Here is a 23,169-nt window from a genome sequence, read left to right as displayed (position 1 = left end):
CTTAGTAAACATGTTTTTATATGAATACCAAGAACATAACTTTTTATTTCCAAAACATAACGTGACAAGTTATATGGTTTGTTTGAATTTGTTTTCATCACCAGTCTCTGTCGGCATGTGTCGGAGATAGGAATATAGATAGTTTTCACTAAACGTAAAGCAAACCACTGTTATTTTTGTTTTTCTTTAGCACTACTTACGGCAAATGTTGAAGATGGAATGTATGATACATGATTCGAGTCAATAGCATCAATTTGGCTTTCGGATAGTGTTGACATGTCAGAGCTTGTTAAACCACCTGGAAAAAATGTAAATTAAATTATTGTATGGGATAAAGAATGAAGGAGACAATAAACAAATGAAAAAAGTAGGTATACCACTGCCGCTCACATGAAATGCATCTTCAGATATTCATGCTTAAACAAAACCAATCGCTTTACTTCATATTTAACATTATAATTATGAAATAATATGAAAAAAGAAGATGTGGTATGATTGCCAATGAGACAACTATCCACAAAAGACCAACATGACACAAACATTAACAACTATAATAGGTCACCGTATACTTGTCAAGTTTGAATATATACAAATTTGGAAGTCTACCGTTACAAAAATATACATTTACAAGATTTTGCTTTTGTGATTCATTCAGAAATACTTATTTCTAACCATCTGATGAGTTCAGCCTTTTGCAACTTATTATATAGTTCTTTCATATTGTTGTACTTTAACACCACTGTCCCAGGTTAGGGGGAGGGTTGGAATTCCGCTAACATGTTTAACCCCGACACAATCTCTATGAATGTGCTTGGCCCAAGTCAGGAGCCTGTATTTCAGTGGTTGTCGTTTGTTGGTGTGTTACATATTTGTTTTTCGTTCAGTTTTTGTACATAAATAAGGGCGTTAATTTTCTCGTTTGAATTGTGTCACATTGTCATTTTGGGGCATTTTATAGCTGACTATACGGTATGGGCTCTGCTCATTGTTGAAGGCCGTACGGTGACCTATAGTTGTTAATTTCTGTGTCATTTTGATATCTTGTGCAGAGTTGTCTCATTGGCAATCATAACACATCTTCTTTTTTATATTAAGGTAGCTGGGCTGTGTAAATTGGTGAAGATAGCCTTTTTCACTATTCTGTAAAATAATTTCTCGTTAAATGTACTTTTATTTTCAATCAAAAACTGGGAATCACGGCCTTTGGTTTTTTTATCAAATTTTAAAATCAAAGTAAAATGAACAAAATCGAAATTATTGTATATGGATTATAAAGCCATAAAGGAGTAGAATTGGTTAATATCCAATGAGAGAATTGCTTTCTCATAAATATTTACAAAATATCAAATACAAATGAAAATAAACTTAATAAAACTTCAATGTTAGACTATTTAATTTATTGTTGTAGTTTATTTAACGCATCAATGTAAATATAACGAAATTTGATGAGACTGTCATTAAAGTGAGAGGGTTAGCGCTATAGAGCAAGGTTTAATCCACCATTTTCTACATTTGAAAATGCCTGTTCCAAGTCAGGAATATGACAGTTCTTGTCCATTCGTTTTTGATGCGTTTTGATATTTGATTTTGCCATGTGATTATGGATTTTCCGAATTGATTTTCCTCTAAGTTCAGTATTTTTGTGATTTTACTTTTTATGATTTTTTTCTTTAAATTTAAAGATTTAGATGATTTCATTAGATGAAACTTTAAGTTGGTTAAACATTTTTAAAACAAAATAATATTTTTGCAACATTCCAGTAAATTATACACAGAAAAAAGACACCTGTTCTACCTTTTTATTTACATAAACATACCTATCACAATGCCAATATTTGTAATGGTTGTTGAATCCCAAGTTGTGATATCGGATCCATATGCAGATTTGGCCAATGTAATGAAAGACGAAAGCTGACCATCTGAACAACTGGTAACCTCGCCAACAGCATCAGCAGCAGATCTGTATAAAACATAAACGAAGCAGAAATGAAAATAAGGCAACAATCTGTATTTAACTTATAGTTTGATAAATCAAGCGTGCTCGATTGTAATAAAGGTTGGGAGCAAAATTTTCGAAGAAATGTCCACGCTACCGGTCTTATATATCTTATTGTGTTTGTCCCTTAACATATCTTGTATTAATTAGTTTGACCTTTCCCTCTGATGCGACGGAATGTGATCGTTTGCATAAAAAGAAAACACATTTTTCAACGATGCAATGCACCATTGACTTACAACTAGGACTCTTGAATTGCCCCCGTAAATGAAGTAACAAAGAGAACACTTGTCAATCTTACTTGAAAGATAGCTAGATAAATACTTTATTCTCTAAAAACTAAATACAAGTTGACAGATCGCAGTGTAAATCAAACTGTAAATCAAGTATTTTAAAAGTCTTTTGAACAGGATTTGAGTGACATTTATGTTCTTTTGATTTTATTCTATGAGGAGATTGATACGATATCTATTATTTGATTTTATTTTGAAAAGAGGAATATAAACAGTAAAAAAATATTTTGTTTCTGAACTTCTTCTTGGAAAATCGATATAAGTTAACATAGCTTAGAGTATTGGAAATGTATTATTCACATCTATTTTTTTATACATTACAAAAATAACTAAAAGATGAAACAGACAAAATAAATAAACGACCACTTGTATGTTCTTCTTAGAAACATTAATTTGTTCTGATCTTCCGGAGGCGAAATACAATTAACTGATTTGTTTACAATTATTATATCATTTGCTGTGTATGAAATAATATATCTGTATCCTTCCGTGTTTAGCACCACGCGTCTAGTCAACGGTACTTACGAATACACACTGTGACTTATGACACCGATATGACCTGTTTCTGCTCCACATGTCATGTGACCTAGTGACCTCAATTCACTCGATGTTATTGTGCTAGCATCATCCGATTTTTCTAAAGTCAGCCATCTTTCAAACAACGCATTTTTCTGCACAAAAAAGAAATGAATAATAATTGTTAGATTTATTTATTTAATTGATTTCAAAATAAATCGCTCTAAATATGCTAATCGGTCATTCTTGTTTCCAAATCATCCACGCATTATCTTTAAATCATTTAGATTTGATGCAATTGATTATTTGAAACTTAAATTTACAAGGTTTATCAAACAAGCATTATAGATAATTCAATATACGGCGCACATTTCGTTATTTCAAAATGGTCATATGGTGACCTTTGCAGGTTGTTTCTTACATCCTCGTCTTTTTGGTATATAGTTGTCTTATTGACAATAGTGCCAAATCTTCCTTTTTCAATTGAATTCGTTTATTTTGATTTATACTCCAGTATTTGTTGACACGATATCACAGTTATGTAAATGTAGTTATATTTGGTTTAAAGCTCTATTAAGGTTTCAAATCTTTTGATATAAAGCTTAAGCGGTAATGGATATTCAAGTCGCTATTGATTTTAAATGTTTATTGACAATTGTTTTTTGACTTTGAAGTTTCCAAGTTTAAAACGAAATAAAAACAGATATGCTTTAAAATCCTTTGGTATTAAGCGCAGGCGGAATTAAGTATTTAAAATGCTTATGGAAATTTCCTCCGACTTACTGGTTTTCAAGTTAAAACTAAACAAAAATGGTTTACCTGAGCATCTGTCCAACCATCATATTCTCCAAGTTTACTAACGGCATCTAAATCAAGTGTCAAAGTACCTATTTCAGAAACTGTTAATCCCTGAACGATAACTCCAGCACTATAAACAGTGGTTGCAGTCCATGTTGTTGGATCTCCCCAAACCTAAATTATAATTGAGAATGAAATGGGAAATGTGCCAAAGAGACAATAACCCGAAGGCCAACAATGGGTCTACAATACAGTGAATAAATCGCGCACCTCAACTGGCCCCTTAACAAAAATATCATACATGGTATAATGCAAGGTTGTAAACATGAGAATTTTGCTTAATCTTGTAGGATAAATTACTATGGAATTATTTATAAAAACACTGGTGCACATGTCATAGTTTTGATATGTAAATCATATATTTTCATTGTCATTCATATAAAACTCATAATATATGAAGTTGAGGCAAAGCTTGGAACAATTTTATAGATATATTATAGAAATACAAAGAAAGATACCATGTGGTTATCTTAACCGAAAGTCATAGAAGTAAAGATAACACATGGTAAAATAAGAAGGCACATAACCAGACTTACTATGTCTGCTCAATTTTAAGATTTGATATAACAGACAAAAAAGTTAACGTAAGTATGCCTGAACAATAACATTAAAAATAACATAAAACTTAGTTATAGAGGTTTGTGAATGTGTAAACTAATTTTCCGAGTTAGTTTGTCCAGTATACTAATCAATGAATTCCACAAAATGTTTTTAATCCTTATAGATAAAGACTTACAGTGTTACGTTTTCCAACAGTAACAAGAGCGTCTATCTGGTCAGTACTGTAATCCGTTACTGCTCCCAATATATCAATACAGTCTGTAAATTCTGTATCGTCCAAATTGTTAATCTGATCTACGGTGATTGCCGATAACCCAGACGTTCCTATGCTTGTCATGTAAGAACAGGTCAGTGATGCTAAAAAACAAAAAGTAATAAAATTAGGATAAATAACAGTTGACGCTTCAACATACGGTACATCAAAAAGTTTCTCACTTTCCAAAATAAAATTTGGGACAATTTTTAAGCAGTTTTGAGTGAAATGAATTATATAATGAATACAACATAAAGAATGTATTGCAAATCAAAAAGTTTTTGTAACTTACTTCTCACAAACCAAACTGAATTTCGGGCAATTTTGAAATAGTTTTAACTGAAATAAACCGTAGTTTGAATGTTTTTACGGTTGTTGAAACTTTCTTAGAATGATTATAAATGCGATAGAAACAGTATTTTGTAAACCAAGAAGTATGTCACTTTATTTTTACAAAACAAAATAAAATTTGGTGCAATTTTGAAATAGTTTCGATTGAAATGTACCAGAGGTTCAAGGCTTTATTGGTTATTGACGCTCTATATATACGATTAGAACTCTAAAGAAGAAAATAAACTAGAGGCTCTTAAGAGCCTGTGTTGCTCACTTTGGTCTATGTGCATATTAAACAAAGGACACAAATGGATTAAATAATGACAAAATTGTGTTTTGGTGATGGTGATATGTTTGTAGATCTCTCTTTGCTGAACATTCTTGCTTCTTACAATTATCTCTATTTATAATGAACTTGGCCCCTTTAGTTACAGAGGAAAGTAGTTTGTTAAAATTTACAAAACTTTACAAAATTTATAAAAAAAAATAATAATTTACTATAAAGGTCAATAACTCATAAAGGGGTCAACTGACCATTTTTGTCACGTTTGACTATTTTGTTGATCTTACTTTGCTGAACATTATTGCTTTTTACAGTTTATCTCTATCTATAATAATATTCAAGATAATGACCAAAAACAGTAAAATTTCAACTGGAGGTCTGATTCATCTGAAAATTTCATGACTGATAGATCTTGACTTGCAAAACAATTTAACGCCATGTCTGAATTGCTCTTAATGCTTTGGTTTCAGAGTTATAAGCCAACATCTACATTTTACCCCTTTGTTCTACTTTTAGCCATGGAGGCCATCTTGGTTGGTTAGCTGGGTCACAACAAACATTTGTTCAAACTAGATATCTCAATAATGATTGTGACCAAGTATAGTTATATTTGGCCCAGTAGTTTTAGAGGAGAACATTTTTGTAAAAGATTACAAAATTTAGGAAAAATTGGTAAAAAATGACTTTAAAGAGCAATAACTCCTTTAGGGGTCAACTGACCATTGTGGTCATGTTGACTTATTTGGGCCAGTTGATCTAAAAATCGTTGGTTTTTTTATTTCTATTTCTCAATTGCCTCATGTTTATGTTTACTTAAATTTATCATTACTTCAAAGATATTACTCTACACGTCTAATCATGTTTATTTTGCTTTTGGATTGCCAAATTATTAAACTATTAAACACATTTTAATTAATTTAGATTTCAATGTAACTTACATGTAGACCTTTTCCTTCGTCCCGCACTTGCGCCTGACGTAGAAGAGCATGCATCTTGTACAGCCAAAAGTTTTTTCATTACTCGCTTTTTATTTGTCTTGAATGTGCTATCGTCTGCCGTAGATGTGTCCATTTTGAAACCTTTCATTTTCCTTTTTGTTTCCTTCTCTTCCTTGTCTTTAAATGACTTTACAACTTTATCACTCATATCACAAAGAACGGACTGAAAAATAGCACGTTTCATGCATTACAAAAGTAAAAAGTACTCCTTCACTATTCATTGAATTGTATTTTGATCTATAATGGTTTACTTTGTGACTTGGATAGAGAGTTGTCTTATTGGCATTCATACGACATCTTTTTGTATCTACATACTAGTATAACAATGATAAATCTTTCATAAAATAACCAAAAAGGTATGATTGTTTATTATAAACAAGAAAAACTGACAATAATGATATGAAGTCTTAAAATGTTCAGGATAATTAAAAACAAAACCTCTTACTCTTATTTATTAATTTTTATATGGATATGCGCTGAAGTACAAATTTTATTTGATCATGTTTGTTTCAATCCGTCTACTACGGACTTCGATAATGAAACACAACCATTTTGAGCATGTAAGCCGTTCAGCCAAAGCCATACAAATATTAGACAGTGATACAGGTATTCCTTCTTTTATTACATGTTGGATGGAATGCAGTTCACAAAAATAGTTAAAAAACAAAAAAAGAAGTAAAATCACAAAAAAAAACCTGGACTCCGAGGAAAACTCAAAATGGAAAGTTTCTAATCAAATGGTAAAATGGCAAAATCAAATTTTCAAACAGCTTTTAGAAAAATAAACAAATATCATGATTCTTTGGAATTGCAGATCACTACAAAATCAGATCGGATTCAGCCATTCAGTTCACAAAAAAACCTTCTTATCTTAGATCTATAAAATGTAAAATGAATGAAATGAAATGTTCCCTAAAAAAAGCCATACAAATATTAGACAGTGATTCAGGTATTCCTTCTTTTATTACATGTTGGATGGAATGCAGTTCACAAAAATAGTTAAAAAACAAAAAAAGAAGTAAAATCACAAAAAAAAACCTGGACTCCGAGGAAAACTCAAAACGGAAAGTTTCTAATCAAATGGTAAAATGGCAAAATCAAATTTTCAAACAGCTTTTAGAAAAATAAACAAATATCATGATTCTTTGGAATTGCAGATCACTACAAAATCAGATCGGATTCAGCCATTAAGTTCACAAAAAAAAAACTTCTTATCTTAGATCTATAAAATGTAAAATGAATGAAATGAAATGTTCCCGTCATGGTACGTGATTTTGATATTTTGAACCAAACCAGCCCGTATGTTTAAGTAACATAGTTTTATTTATGTTCCTAGAAACCATACTCAAACATTACAAGAAATAATTATTACAGTTAGAATTTGAATGGGTTAATCAATACTACTTATGATTATCACATACTATATAATATAAGTATATGTAGACAAATTCGAAACTAATTCAATGTTATGAATTTCTAACCCTTATTTTTTTAAGAAACCTTCTTTATATTTACCTTGTCAATAGCATCAAGTTGTGTATCAGACATTTCTGCAACAGAAGTTCCAAGAGTCATTATACTGGTTGCGTCAACTTTAGATCCGTCACTCCTAAAAAACGTACACTGTGTTTTAAATCTACTATCAAAAGATTCTAGTCTTTTGAGAAAATTAAAAACCAGGATTTTCGTTTTATAAAACTAGCTTGAAAATAAATTAAGAAAAAAACAACTGCTTATTGAAGATCTATTAACTACTGAAATCGAAAATCAAACAAGTTATCATCACGAGCATTTCTCAAACATTTGATTGCAGCAGCTTATCACATAAATATATTTGCTTTACAAAAAAAAAGTAATAAAAAAAATCGACTTGCTAGCAGTAGAATAAAAATGACAATTCGAAAACTTAGAAAACAGCATTATGTCTTCATTGCAAATAAAAATAAATTTCTTAAACATATAGCAGAAATCATATACAAATGAGGGTAAAAAAAGTGAGAGAAAATCTTACAAATCAAGTTTTTTCATTACAGCTGATCCTAGAGCTTTTCTTTCTACTGAGCCAAGGGAACATTTTTCAATTGTTGTTGCATATTCTTCTAAAGCGTCGGCGTCTAGTCTATCGAGAGCATTGCTATCAATTCCACACACCATATTACCAGCAGTATCTAGATCGTCTTTTGTAATTTCACCAGCAGTAGTCTTTCCCTGAAATATGTTTATGATACTAAAATTTCTATGTTGAATGTGTGAGACCAACATGCAATGATTTTGTACGTTTATAAAATGTTCTGGATGTTTTTCAATTAAACAAAATAAAAGACTACAACATGTTAACAAGAATTTTATTTGGCATTTTAGACTTTTTTTTTGTATTCGAGCGTCACTGACGATTCTTCCGTTGACTGAACGCACGTTTGGTGTACAAAATGTTAGCACAGTTCATTTTTTATGGGCTTTGCACAACACTTTATACTAATAAGGTGCTGTGCTGGCCACTTCTCTTTTTTTTTTACATAAGAACCTTGGTATTCTAAAAAATCTTTCTGTGTTGCAATAAATCTATATAAAAATGTTACATCTGAACAAAGATTACCTTAATAACGTTTAACGTTTAACATGATGATAATTTTTCTAGAAAGATACCATCTTAGATTTTCAGATAACAGTTTCAACAAAATATACTCGAAAAGTACATTTATATAATTTAATTTTGGATGTAACGCGTCTCCTGATTGGCTGACGTTATTTTGTTATGAGCCCATAGACATAATTCAGTCGTGTGACCGTGACGTCATCAACGTTTTTTCATGGTTTTCTACGGTTTAAAATGGAATTTATAATTAAATTATAAGAAATGACTGTTATATTTTTTCTGTCTATTCGAAATTACATAAAAATGTGGTGCATACTGTTAAATAACCAACCCGCTACGCGCGTTATTCAGTGTGCACCAAATTTTTTATGTTATTTCTTCATAGACAGAAAAAAAAATTACAGTCATTCCTTAGATAAAAAAGAAAGTAGCTTACAATTGAGTCCATAACAAACTTGAATCCATCCTTCATTTGAGACTTGGACAGAACTTCAGTATCAGCTTGAGAGATGGTACTAACAATAGCATCCTTATTACTGGTTCCATATTTTTTCATTTCAGCATAGCTACAAATGTATTGGAAGTACTGTATTACTTTCGTGTACTTATATCACTTATCTTTTAATTTGAGGAAAATCGATTCTTTAGATAAAGTGTAACGGAATTTCCAAATTTCGATAATAAAGTTCAGATTGTCGTAAATATATATATAAAAATCGACGAATTTGTATTGAAACGTCATATTTTCTTATGTTTTTTTAACAAATAATTGCATCCTTAAGTAGAAGTGATAAGCAAGTGTTTAAAAGGGAAAAAAATGAGAGGTCATCATTTTCGTTATAGTTCGAAAAGAAACGATAAAAAACTAGAGGCTCTAAAGAGCCTGTGTCGCTCACCTTGGTCTATGTGTATATTAAACAAAGGACACAAATGGATTCATGACAAAATTGTATTTTGGTGATGGTGATGTGTTTGAAGTTCTTACTTTATTGAACGATTTTGCTTCTTACAATTATATCTATCATGAACTTTGCCCATTAGTAACAGAGAACTATATTTGGTAAAAATTTACATAAATTTACCAAATTAATGAAAATTGTTAAAAATTGACTATAGAGGGCAATAACTCCTTAAGGGGTCAATTGACCATTTAGGTCATGGTGACTTATTTGTAGATCTTACTTTGCTGAACATTATTGCTGTTTACAGTTTATCGCTATCTATAATAGTATTCAAGATAACCAAAAACGGCAAAATTTCTTTAAAAATTACCAATTGGAGGGCAGCAACCCAACAACCAGTTGTCCAATTCATCTGAAAAATTCAGGGCAGATAGATATTGACTTGATTAACAATTTAACTTCTTGTCAGATTTGCTCTAGATGCTTTGGTTTCATAGTTATAAGCAAAAAACTGCATTTTATTCCTATGTTCTATTTTTAGCCGTGGCGGCCATCTTGGTTGAATGGCCAGGTCATCGGACACATTTTTCAAACTAGATACCCCAAAGATGATTGTGGCCTAGTAGTTTCAGTGGAGATTTTGTAAAAGATTACTTAGATTTATAAAAAATGGTTAAAGATTGACTATAAAGGGCAATAACTCCTAAAGGGGTCAACTGACCATTTTGGTCATGTTAACTTATTTGTAGATCTTACTTTGCTGAACATTATTGCTGTTTACAATTTATCTCTATCTATAATAATATTCAAGATAATAACCAAAAACAGCAAAATTTCCTCAAAATTACCAATTCAGGGGCAGCAACCCAACAACCGATTGACCGATTCATCTGAAAATTTCAGGGCAGATAGTTCTTGACCTGATAAACATTTTTATCCCATGTCAGATTTCCTCAAAATGCTTTGGTTTTTGAGTTATAAGCCAAAAACTGCATTTTACCCCTATGTTCTATTTTTAGCGGTGGCGGCCATCTTGGTTGGTTGACCAGGTCACGTCACACATTTTTTTAAACTAGATACCCCAAAGATGATTGTGGCCAAGTTTGGAATAATTTGGCCAAGTAGTTTCAGAGGAGAAGATTTTTGTAAAAGATTACTTTAATTTACGAAAAATGGTTAAAAATTGACTATAAAGGGCAATAACTCCTAAACGGGTCAACTGAACATTTTGGTCATGTTGACTTATTTGTAGATCTTACTTTGCTGAACATTATTGCTGTTTACAGTTTATCTCTATCTATAATAATATTCAAGATAATAACCAAAAACAGCAAAATTTCCTCAAAATTACCAATTCAGGGGCAGCAACCCAACAACCGATTGACCGATTCATCTGAAAATTTTAGGGCAGATAGATCTGGACCTGATAAACATTTTTATCCCATGTCAGATTTCCTCAAAATGCTTTGGTTTTTGAGTTATAAGCCAAAAACTGCATTTTACCCCTTTGTTCTATTTTTAGCCGTGGCGGTCATCTTGGTTGGTTGACCAGGTCACGCCACACATTTTTTAAACTAGATACCCCAAAGATGATTGTGGCCAAGTTTGGATTAATTTGGCCAAGTAGTTTCAGAGGAGAAGATTTTTGTAAAAGATTACTTTAATTAACGAAAAATGGTTAAAAATTGACTATAAAGGGCAATAATTCCTAAACGGGTCAACTGACCATTTTTGATCATGTTGACTTATTTGTAGATCTTACTTTGCTGAACATTATTGCTGTTTACAGTTTATCTCTATCTATAATAATATTCAAGATAATAACCAAAAACAGCAAAATTTCCTCAAAATTACCAATTCAGGGGCAGCAACCCAACAACCGATTGACCGATTCATCTGAAAATTTTAGGGCAGATAGATCTTGACCTGATAAACATTTTTATCCCATGTCAGATTTCCTCAAAATGCTTTGGTTTTTGAGTTATAAGCCAAAAACTGCATTTTACCCCTTTGTTCTATTTTTAGCCGTGGCGGCCATCTTGGTTGGTTGACCAGGTCACGCCACACATTTTTTAAACTAGATACCCCAAAGATGATTGTGGCCAAGTTTGGATTAATTTGGCCAAGTAGTTTCAGAGGAGAAGATTTTTGTAAAAGATTACTTTAATTAACGAAAAATGGTTAAAAATTGACTATAAAGGGCAATAATTCCTAAACGGGTCAACTGACCATTTTTGATCATGTTGACTTATTTGTAGATCTTACTTTGCTGAACATTATTGCTGTTTACAGTTTATCTCTATCTATAATAATATTCAAGATAATAACCAAAAACAGCAAAATTTCCTCAAAATTACCAATTCAGGGGCAGCAACCCAACAACCGATTGACCGATTCATCTGAAAATTTTAGGGCAGATAGATCTTGACCTGATAAACATTTTTATCCCATGTCAGATTTCCTCAAAATGCTTTGGTTTTTGAGTTATAAGCCAAAAACTGCATTTTACCCCTTTGTTCTATTTTTAGCCGTGGCGGCCATCTTGGTTGGTTGACCAGGTCACGCCACACATTTTTTAAACTAGATACCCCAAAGATGATTGTGGCCAAGTTTGGATTAATTTGGCCAAGTAGTTTCAGAGGAGCCAGGTGAGCTAAAAAACCAAAAGGATTGGGAAATATTATTTTCATATTTTTCATGGTAAGTGCACTGTTAGTACATTATTTATTCCCTACCTATCATTATTTTTTTCCTAAAAAAAGTAATATATTCATTCGATTATACTAATTAGGTTAGCTATCATTCATTTCAGTTGTATACATGTAAGATCGGAGAAATCACACTTAATTGTTTTCAAAAATGATTTCTCAGCAAACGAGTGATTGTCTGGTACAAGTTTTCCCAATTTCAAAGAGGATGAAAACAAAACATCCGTGCACTTCCTGATCAAGAACGCTCACAGTTAAATATTTGGAATACAAGGATGTATAGAAACAAAATAAAAGAAGAACTATATGACAATTTTTTTTTTTTTTAATAAATTCCTCTACGGTTAACCTTGTCAGTCAGAGATATATTTTTAATCTAAATACTTCCTAAAAAATGTAATTTGCTTCAGATTTCTATATTTCAAATTACATAATTAGTGTTGAATATCAGAAAATAACTGTTGCCTGTACTTCACGTTTCAAACGAGATATAAAAGCATTTAAAGTACATATAAAATAACAAGCAAAGTAGACAAAACTAACAATTCAGAAAAAAAAATTGTGGTGTTTGAGGATTCGTTTTTACGTATATGAGCATACGAGTACAAAATACAATCATAAAAATACTTAACTCCGAGAAAAATTCATAACGGAAAGTCCCTAATCAAATGACAAAATCAAAAGCTGAAACACATCAAACGAATTGACAACAACTGTCATATTTATAGAGAAAAAAATGACATTATACACATTATTTTAGATTTAAATAGTCGTTCAGGCATTTCAAATAGGTGACTACATGTATATATTACTACATGTTATTGGAGTAACTGTTTTCACTTTGTTCAAGGGCATGTAAAGATTAATGTTGACGGTTTAATCAGTCATTATAATGCTGTATGTAGCTCACCTTAACTGTGCCAGCAGATTTGGAGCAGACTGACTCAATGTTGTAGCTCACCTTAACTGTGCCAGCTGATTTGAAGCAGACTGACTCAATGTTGTAGCTCACCTTAACTGTGCCAGCAGATTTGGAGCAGACTGACTCAATGTTGTAGCTCACATTAACTGTGCCAGCAGATTTGGAGCGGACTGACTCAATGTTGTAGCTCACCTTAACTGTGCCAGCAGATTTGAAGCAGACTGACTCAATGTTGCAGCTCACCTTAACTGTGCCAGCAGATTTGGAGCAGACTGACTCATTGTTGTAGCTCACCTTAACTGTGCAAGCAGATTTGGAGCAGGCTGACTCAATGTTTTAGCTCACCTTAACTGTGCCAGCAGATTTTGAGCAAACTGACTCAATGTTGTAGCTCACCTTAACTGTGCCAGCAGATTTGAAGCAGACTGACTCAATGTTGTAGCTCACCTTAACTGTGCCAGCAGATTTGGAGCAGACTGACTCAATGTTGTAGCTCACCTTTACTGTGCCAGCAGATTTGGAGCAGACTGACTCAATGTTGTAGCTCACCTTAACTGTGCCAGCAGATTTGGAGCAGGCTGACTCAATGTTGTAGCTCACTTTAACTGTGCCAGCAGATGTGGAGCAGATTGACTTAATGTTGTAGCTCACCTTAACTGTGCCAGCAGATTTGGAGCGGACTGACTCAATGTTGTAGCTCACCTTAACTGTGCCAGCAGATGTGGAGCAGATTGACTTAATGTTGTAGCTCACCTTAACTGTGCCAGCAGATTTGGAGCAGACTGACTCAATGTTGTAGCTCACCTTAACTGTGCCAGCAGATTTGGAGCAGACTGACTCAATGTTGTAGCTCACCTTAACTGTGCCAGCAGATTTGGAGCAGATTGACTCAATGTTGCACTGTCTGTGTTTGATTCTACTTCTGCTGTTGACGAAGAATCGAAATTAGTTGCTTCTTTGAAAGCTTCTAGAGCAGCATCGACCTAGTATAGTAAATGAAATACATAGTAAATAAACTCAACATAGATACCAGGAATAAATTTTGTATATACGCCAGACGCGCGTTTCGTCTACAAAAGACTCATCAGTGACGCTCGAATCCAAAAATGTTAAAAAAGGCCAAATAAAGTACGAAGTTGAAGAGCATTGAGGACCAAAATTCCTAAACGTTTTGCCAAATACAGTTAAGTTTATCTAGTTTTGTTTTAGAAAAGCAACATGTCACTTGCAATGTTTAATTACCAATATTGATGTCAACATCTTTTTACAAATTATATTCTTAGTTTCAATATTAAAATAAACGAGTCTTTTTCAAGTCATCATAATTGTTGACATCAAAGAACAAAAGTTGTTATGAACTGATATTCGGGCATTAAGTGTTATTTAACCTATTCAATTTGCATTCATACTTTCACTTATTCATGTAACACTCCCAACATTGTGAAAGTGGTAATATTTCATTATGCTGGAAACATATGAAAAGGCCTAAATCATATGTGGTATACAAATGAAATAATTCATGGGGGGCTTGAATATATCGTGATTTTATCACGGGTTGTCACCTTTTGCCAAATATTTTACCCTGAGCGATAGCGAATATTTGTCATTCCCATAATCAAACGCACTGTTAAATTGACAAAAAAGAACGGAGCAAACTGAACTACTGGCATGCGTAATCTATTAACAATAATGTATTTAAATAGGTTTGGGGTGGATGAATTTAAATAAGAAATTTATTTATGTGTCTAATATGTATAAAAAAAGGCTTATAAAAATTTTAGCATCGTTTGTTTATGCTTCCTTGTTGTGATGATTTTCGGTTAAAATTAGATAAATTTGTTCGTATAGTTTTTTCTATCGGTAAAAAATTGAACAGATTAAAGGTTTTAATAGAATGTGGGTGGAAATAATGATCAATAAGTTATTTTTGTTTTGAACAGTTTTTCTAGCGTGCAAATACAGGTAAAGAATGAAAAGATTTTTGAAGATTTACTTTTATAAACATTAATTGTTTTTTTCCCTTCCTATAATTTAGGTACTGTTGTATAAATGGCCAAAAGAATAATCCAATTCAAAAAATTGTTACTTCATGCGCTGACATAGACATGCATAAACATTGATAAGACACTAACAAACGTTTAAACATTATATTATATTAACTACCTAAACCATCATTTTCAAAAACGTGAATGTTACATTTTAGATCAGCAATATAGCTCGCAATACCTGCGTATGGGGAAGGCATATCATATCTAGTTAAACTTGTGTCAAGAACGTAAAGGTTATATGGAGGTCACGCTTTTGTTTACATAAATGGTCCAGTTTAGCCTTTACTTAAATCCTTATTTATTCATTTTGACACAAATTGATCAATTTTATGGTACCTTTACTGTAAACAAATTATTTAAATGATCAGAGCTTATTGTCATATAAACAGATTGTTCAAACTTATATGCAGTCAATTATCAGCACTTCAATAGTTTTACGGTCGCCTGTAGAAATGAATCCATTATTATAGCAGACAAATTTCCTGAATTGTCCCTTGTTCTTCTGTTTATTTCAACTTAACCGATTTAAGCCATTACCAGCTTTGTCTATTACTGGCAATGCGAATATATTAAAATGAATAATTATTACTAATTTACTTTGTTATCAGTACAAAACCATGTAATTTTATACCAAATGCCATGAGAAATAACAGGAATATTGTCAATATAAATAGAACAAAAACACAAATAAAGTTGAATATAAATGACAACACTTAACTCAAGGTTGACCAACATAATGTTCACTTAACATCTTAAAATCGGTCTTTCATGTTTCAAGAATAATTTCCAAGGTGGTCGTGTGGTCTAGTGAGCCGGCTACAGTGCAGGCGATTTTGTGTCACGATATCTCAGTAGCATGGGGTTGAATCCTGGCGAGGGAAGAAAAAAATTTGCGAAAGCAAATTTACAGATCTCACATTGTTGGGTTGATGTTTAGACAAGTTGTATAAAATTGAGAAAGGAAATGGTGAATATGTCAAAGCGATAACCACCCGACCACAGAGCAGACAACAGCCGAAGGCAACCCATTGGTCTTCAATGTAGCGAGAATTCCCGCTACCGTAGGTGTTCTTCAGCTGGCCCCTAAAAATATGCATAATAGTACAGTGATAATGGACGACATACTAAACTCCGAATTATACACAAGAAACTAAAATTTGTATGTTTGTTAAAATGATTTGCTTGCTCGTGCGAAATCATTTTAGCGTGACTCTTTAATATTTACCTGTTCCTTTTCGATACACTGTGACTTTGTAATGGCGTTCATTTTATCGACACATTCACTATCTCTGGATATATTTTTGATATCGGCTACAGTTAGACCACATGCAATCTTCTCCATGTTGGCCAGACGTTGTAGCGTGAAGTTGGTAGCAGCTCCTCCAAGGTCGCCAATCGAATCTTTTACCTTTTTCACTAAGATTTTAGCCTAAATTAACAGATAAGATAAATATTGTAACAATATTGCTATAAAATATTTACAAAAGCATTAAGATATTGCACATCTTTAATACTGAAAATTGTTTTTAAATTACTCACATCGAAAATTGCAAGATGGGGGTAAACATTCATGCTTTGATAATCCATATTATAAAACGTATTTCTCAAAATACCTTATACTGTTGAGCAATGAGCAAGCACGAAATTCGAGACATAATTAAGCCTGTCCATATTTACGTAGAAAACATGCACATAAATTCAAAAAAAATCTATTATCACTCTATTCACAAATCACGATTAAATACAATTTGTCAATTCTTTTATTAATCTCTATAACCTTTGCATTTCTTAACTCATTCAAGAAAAAGATTGAATGCAATGCAAGTTTTCCTTTTGTCGATGTGAATTTCTAATATTTGCAAATTAAAACAATTTTGCATAGTAAACATCGGAAGCCATATGGCGAAAATGCCATACAGTCTAGCGAGTAAAATATAATGTTAAGCAAACCTCACTATGGTATAAATATACAAAAAAAAAGTCGCAGGGCTGCTTAACGTGTTGCTTTTTAAAACAAAGCTCTTATAAATATGAGATTCTAGAGTTTACACACCCGTTTTGTATCCACTTCAATAGTGACTTCAGTCGACTCCCCAGTAATATCAGGTAGATCTGAGAGATCTGCATTCTTGAGAAGTTCTGTAGGAACATCATCACCAAGACCACTTTCAATTGCAGCTTTTACACCTGTTGCACTCGCTGCAGCCTAAAATTATGGAAGTACTAGAACAATTGAAAAAACTTTCATGTGTATTCTGTCATATTGTCACATAATAGACATACTGTGGGGGATATATGATTTTTCAATTGGAAAGATAGCATAAAAACTTTCGAAAAATATGCTGTGTCCACGAAAACATTTCAAAAACACAGATTAGTGAGCACCATGCATGAAATAATAAGATGGCTGATAAATAGGTTTAAGAAAGCATTGCGATTAACTTGTCATTTTAAATTCTAAAAAGTACATCAGCTGAAAAGTGTGAACAATGAGTTAATTCAGTCGTATTCATTCTTCAGTCAATCAGTTCTTTTATAACAATTCGTTTGCAGACAAATGTATTACTGTCTGATAGCTTTTCCGGTAATTAAGTGAGAGATTTCACTCCCTGTTTTTAGTGGAGTTCGTGTTGATTCTTATTTATTATTTATAACTGTTGATGTAAACGTCCTTTGGTTTTGTGAAACTTTTTTTTCTCCTTGGTTTTGATTGTTATTCTCTTATATGAACAATTCTAATATGATGTGCTTCTTTGCTTTCAGAACAAACCCATGCTCTAAATCCAAAAAGATTTGTTTGCACATGCGTTTATTTACTATTGCAGAATAATGAATTTCATCAAATTGGCATGCATTTAATATTTTTTATTAACTGAAAACACTTCCAAACTCTTAAATGATGTACATGTTGTTACTAATTCATTTATTATGACTTTAATATGTTGCAATTCAAAATTTACATATTTGACCTAGATACGACAACTGTTTATGATGGCTGTTCAAAACTCCTCCCTCTGAAATTCACATTGCCAGTCGTTTGCTGTATAAACAAAAAGGGAGGTCCGTGGAAGAGCCTACACTTACATCACTATCGCTTGGGTTAACATAATCACGAATATGATGCCTACCCATGTTTAAACTAAAATACAGTATGGCTTGCATCAATTATTTCTTCGGTAAATAACAACTACTTAACAGTCCTTACGAAGACTGAACGGAAGATAATTGACTGCAAGCGAGAAGTATGAAAATACCTGAATTTACTGCAGTCTTAAAATTGATTATACAACTGAACAAACCCGAATATTTTATGTTATCCTTTACGGACTAATTTTTAGAAACGATTTTTTAAAAATAGCAGCCCATAGGATAACAATAATATATAAAATGTTTACCATTAAATTTTATAATTAGACACATGATATTATTTTCTGGCAAACTGTTACTATTTCTCCCCTTGAATGTTTTACAACTCACCTTTTCCATCAGCGCTGCAATCATAGATTTTGGTGGACTGACGTCGCTTTTCTTAATATTGTCTGCAAACATTTCGATGATACTGTCGGAAAATGAGGCATCAGGTATCTTCTTTAAATCGGTGGCAACCATGGCAATGACACTAGTTCCAAGCTTCTCAAGGTCAGCACTAGTAAAATCCCCCTTAAAAATGACATTTTTATTTCTATAAATACACGAGTACATGCAACACAAATGAGAATATCTGACCTCAAAACTTTATCAACGAAAATTCAATTTATTGAGATTACAAATAAACCGAAAAATTGTAATTTATATAACTTGTGTTTACTTACGTTGGTTTTTCCCAAAGCTGTCTTTGCAGATTCCAGCAACTTTTTACCCTAAAATATAACATAGAATGTCATTTACGTGCTTTCGTAATAATAAATAAAAACTGTTCATAATTCACCATGGTGTTTCTAGTTGAGCGGAATCTGCTTACAATTTTTGAACATCTAAGATTGCCCCCAATTTTGATAGGGTCGTATCGTATTCTGTGAAATGGCTTGCATTTTTGCCATCCTTGCTTTATGGTTTTTTACCTGTTTTTAATGAAAGATTCTTTGTCATTGACAACACATGTACAACGTCAATACAATTAAAAGGAGCATTATAATAAAAACCAGTGAGGCCCAGTTATAAAATAGATAATAAATGAATACGATTTGATTCTTTATTTGTAAAAAAAAAAAAAAAATCATTATAATATCTCATTTTTTATGCATTAATGTGATATGTTTAGCTAGATATAAAACCAGGTTTAATCCACCAATTTTCACACAAATTAACGCATTTTCTAAAAATGTCCAAAATATGGCAGTTGCTTTCCGTCCGTTTAATGCGAATGAGAATTAAAATTTAACATTTGATAACAATTTTCCGTTTTGAATTTTTTCTTAGATTTCGGTATTGTTGTTAAATTCATACATGATACTGGATATTTCCAGAAGAATTGACAAGTAATTTGAGAATATACTATCAAAGCAACAAAAAAAAGGACAAAAGAAACCAAGACCAAGTGATAACAGTCATCATACACGCAAGTCCAAGTAAAACAGATAATACCATAGCCAAAATGTAAATCCACGTAACAGCCCACAAAAATGATACAGGCAATGAAGGTCGAATTCGAAGATGTCATTATTATGGAAATAGAGGTCAAGATTGTGACTTCGTCAATTAATAGAGGAATGTTTTAGATATCATTCCATTATTGTGAACAAAATCAAGACCAAATTTGCAAAAGGTAGATCATTTTACGTGACTACACAAATGTGTTGCCGTTTTTACGAGCCGTTCAACATTTACATCGTGCTGAAAACAAAACAAAGTTGATAATCTGTTCGATTATGAATGAAAGAAACATCAAAGTTTGCCGCTTTGGTCTTTGATATAAACAATACAATATAAATAAATAAAGGCAACAGTAGCATACCGCTGTTCAAAGGTATCAATCGATTGATAGAAAACAAATCCGGGTAACTCCTAAAACCGAGAGAAACACATCAACATATATTCTGTTACTCACCATTGACTTGGAAGTAACCGTAACATTCTTCATTTTACCACCTGAGATTGCAGATTCCATGGCAGCAGAGGGAATATTATCAAAGGATTGCATAGGTAAAAATTGAAATAAAGGTCCAATGCAGTCGATGGTAGCATCGTCGTATGTTGACGGGTCAGCTAAGCTTGGTACCCGTTTTAAAACAACATCTGCTAGTTTTGCAAGCTGAAAAAAAGTTAGATAACGAATATAAAAAAGGGACTGGTGTTATAAAAAAATAATTGTTAAATTTATCAAAGAAATAAAGATATTTTTTTAAATGTTGTATAATTACTAGCTTAAGGTAAAGCAATATATGTATTCCTAAACGAAAGTGATTATTTTAATGTTATTACGCTTAGCTTTTAAAACTTTCAGCATTTAAGAAGGATTTGGGTTATTAATGTTAATACATATGTCAGTTTTATCAAAATCACCATCATAAGGAAAAGCATTACATGTATTCCTACCATTAGTGTTAGTTTTAATGTGATCACGCTTAGCTTTGCCAATTTCAGCATATAAGTATTACAAGGATGATTAGTTTTAATACATACATCAGCTTGGTCAAAGTCATCAGCTTTATCACATATCTCACAAACAGCGTTTTCAAGTTCGGTCGTGTCAAGCTCTGCTAGTAAACTTCTATTGTAGACCATCATCTTGAAAGAACTGTAAAATAACTGAATCTTATAAATTGACATACATTGAAGGTATTTTGAATAATTGTACAAAACTTGATTCTCATGGGACTATTTAATTCTGTTAGACACTTGAAGTTAACGGTGTTCAAATATAATTCTATATTAAAATTTGCATTGTCATTTTCAAAGCAAAAATCTTTACTAATTACCGAAATCAGATTGATTCTTAGGCCAATGTAAGCATTATTGTAACCGTTTCCTTTTTAGTTTTTGAACGGAACCCAACAACTTTAAGACACGATCTTTTCGCACATTTATAGTAATTTTGAAGCGGGAAAAAATCGCTTTTCATTTTTTAAGTTCTACCTTTATATTTCGACTATTTCAAAAAGAAAAATGCTGTTGTTTCATTAAGTTGTGTTGAGTTAGTGTTAAACTTGAAGATGTGTTTATCAAATTGTCACAAGAAATTCTTATCGATATAACAATATATTTACTTGACAATCTGGTCTTTTGTTAAATCTTTCGGGTCAACAGTTTCTAAAACTTCTTTCATGAATTTAATGCCTTCTTTTGTATCAGTTTTGCTGTAGTCAACTTTAGACAACATCTACAAAAAATATTAAAAACTTCATAGATGTATACTACATTTTTAATTTGAGTTATTGTTGTTGTTTTGAATGTCTAGAATCTATTATCATTCAAGATTGCAAATTCAAGCCATCGTTTATCATTTATTATTGGATAATGTCCAAGGTAAAATCATATTGAAACTTTAAACCTATGTTCATTACTTTCTAAAAGGTAAATGTATGCCAAATGAAGGCTTTGACCTATATCAATTGTTCAAATAAAAACACATTGTTTCGTTTAATGATTATAAACCTTGAGTCTAGTCTACAATAGTTGACATTCTTGCCTAATTAGTTATATAGCCTATTTACCTCAGATTTATCCATAAGGTCACCCATTATAGCAGGATCAGCTCCACAGAAAGATAAAAGATCTGCTAGTTTGTCTTTTTCGTCAGAAGATACTGGAGTTCCTTTTCTTTTATCGTCTAACATTTTTGAAGTTGTAATGTTTGCAAGAATGTTAATTTCACGTTTGTCAAGTTTATGACAGTGTAGGGCTAAGCTATCGATGCTACAATAAATAAATATATTTTGAATTGGTTTGATTGATCGAATTATTGATGTTAAATGTCACTTTCAACATTATTGTGTTATTTCTAGACTGTCAGTTTTTCTTGGTGAAGGGAACTGGGGTGACTGGAGAAAACAGCAGATTTTCAGTTGAGAAACTGACACAAGAAGAGAACAAAGATAGGAGTCGAGCGAATATGCGTGGGATTCGAACTCATAATCTCGGTGTTTACGTAAACCTTTAATATGAACATTGTGGACTACTAAAGTAGTTAAAAAGGAAAGCAATATTCATCGAACCATTTAAAAAAGAAGCAAAAAATAAGATTTTCCAAAGGAGTAAGCCGTTCCTGCTCTAGTAGCGATACACGTCATCATAAGTGTAGTAACAACCGGAGATGAGTCGTAATTGCAACTGCGTCATACAATAACAATTACAAGGAGATTCAGCGTTTAACCCGAAGATATTGCTTAATGTACATTGTACAAGTCATTTGTAAATATGTATACATTGACAATTGTATTAGTAAGAAATAAAAATGAACGTATTTATGCAGATCATTCCCACCAAAACCAGAAAAATAAAAAAAATGTTGTTGTTCTCTTTTATTCAAATATGTTAATTATTAATTTGGGCATTTATTTCTAAGTGTATGTAAATTGATAGGTATTTGATATTTCAATTAATACATTGCTTATAGAATAAAATAGAGAATGGAAATGGTGAAAAAACCACAATGATTCAACAATGACAAAGAAGTCAATTTCATTGAAGGTGTAATTATATTGCGCTTAAATACTTCAATTCACTAAACTTGCTTAAACATAATGTCATCATGAAGGAATGGAGGTGCTTAGCTGAATTCTTCTTATAATTCATTATCATAACGTCTATTTATACAATTATGATTTTTTAAACTACTTATGGTTTTTATCAATATTGTTATAATTACTTATCAACGATTAAAAAAGAGGTATGATATCATATCAAAACAAGCAATAACAGATATCGTTGTTAAGGTAAAACCACAAGGATCTCTTTTAATAG

General features: G+C 32.0%; 1 protein-coding gene across 1 annotated transcript in view; it reads right to left on the bottom strand.

Annotated features, from left to right (window-relative positions):
- LOC134725108 (uncharacterized) overlaps positions 1 to 23,169 on the bottom strand; it is a 37,265-nt gene that overhangs the window by 2,316 nt on the left and 11,780 nt on the right. Inside the window, exons 8-25 of the mRNA XM_063588655.1 lie at positions 21,921 to 22,122; positions 21,474 to 21,586; positions 20,890 to 21,004; positions 20,315 to 20,518; positions 19,080 to 19,127; positions 18,745 to 18,927; positions 17,321 to 17,473; positions 16,493 to 16,696; positions 14,075 to 14,202; positions 9,124 to 9,253; positions 8,103 to 8,299; positions 7,607 to 7,700; positions 6,032 to 6,254; positions 4,400 to 4,581; positions 3,625 to 3,777; positions 2,815 to 2,960; positions 1,818 to 1,960; positions 201 to 298 (exon numbers count right to left, since the gene is read on the bottom strand). Of these exons, the coding sequence (XP_063444725.1) occupies positions 201 to 298; positions 1,818 to 1,960; positions 2,815 to 2,960; positions 3,625 to 3,777; positions 4,400 to 4,581; positions 6,032 to 6,254; positions 7,607 to 7,700; positions 8,103 to 8,299; positions 9,124 to 9,253; positions 14,075 to 14,202; positions 16,493 to 16,696; positions 17,321 to 17,473; positions 18,745 to 18,927; positions 19,080 to 19,127; positions 20,315 to 20,518; positions 20,890 to 21,004; positions 21,474 to 21,586; positions 21,921 to 22,122 (2,716 nt within the window). The remainder of the gene's footprint in view (positions 1 to 200; positions 299 to 1,817; positions 1,961 to 2,814; positions 2,961 to 3,624; positions 3,778 to 4,399; positions 4,582 to 6,031; positions 6,255 to 7,606; positions 7,701 to 8,102; positions 8,300 to 9,123; positions 9,254 to 14,074; positions 14,203 to 16,492; positions 16,697 to 17,320; positions 17,474 to 18,744; positions 18,928 to 19,079; positions 19,128 to 20,314; positions 20,519 to 20,889; positions 21,005 to 21,473; positions 21,587 to 21,920; positions 22,123 to 23,169) is intronic.

The sequence above is a fragment of the Mytilus trossulus genome, chromosome 7 (genome assembly GCF_036588685.1).
Source record: "Mytilus trossulus isolate FHL-02 chromosome 7, PNRI_Mtr1.1.1.hap1, whole genome shotgun sequence".
NCBI classification, from domain to species: Eukaryota; Metazoa; Mollusca; class Bivalvia; order Mytilida; family Mytilidae; genus Mytilus; species Mytilus trossulus.
This window is presented reverse-complemented; position numbering and strand designations above follow the sequence as displayed.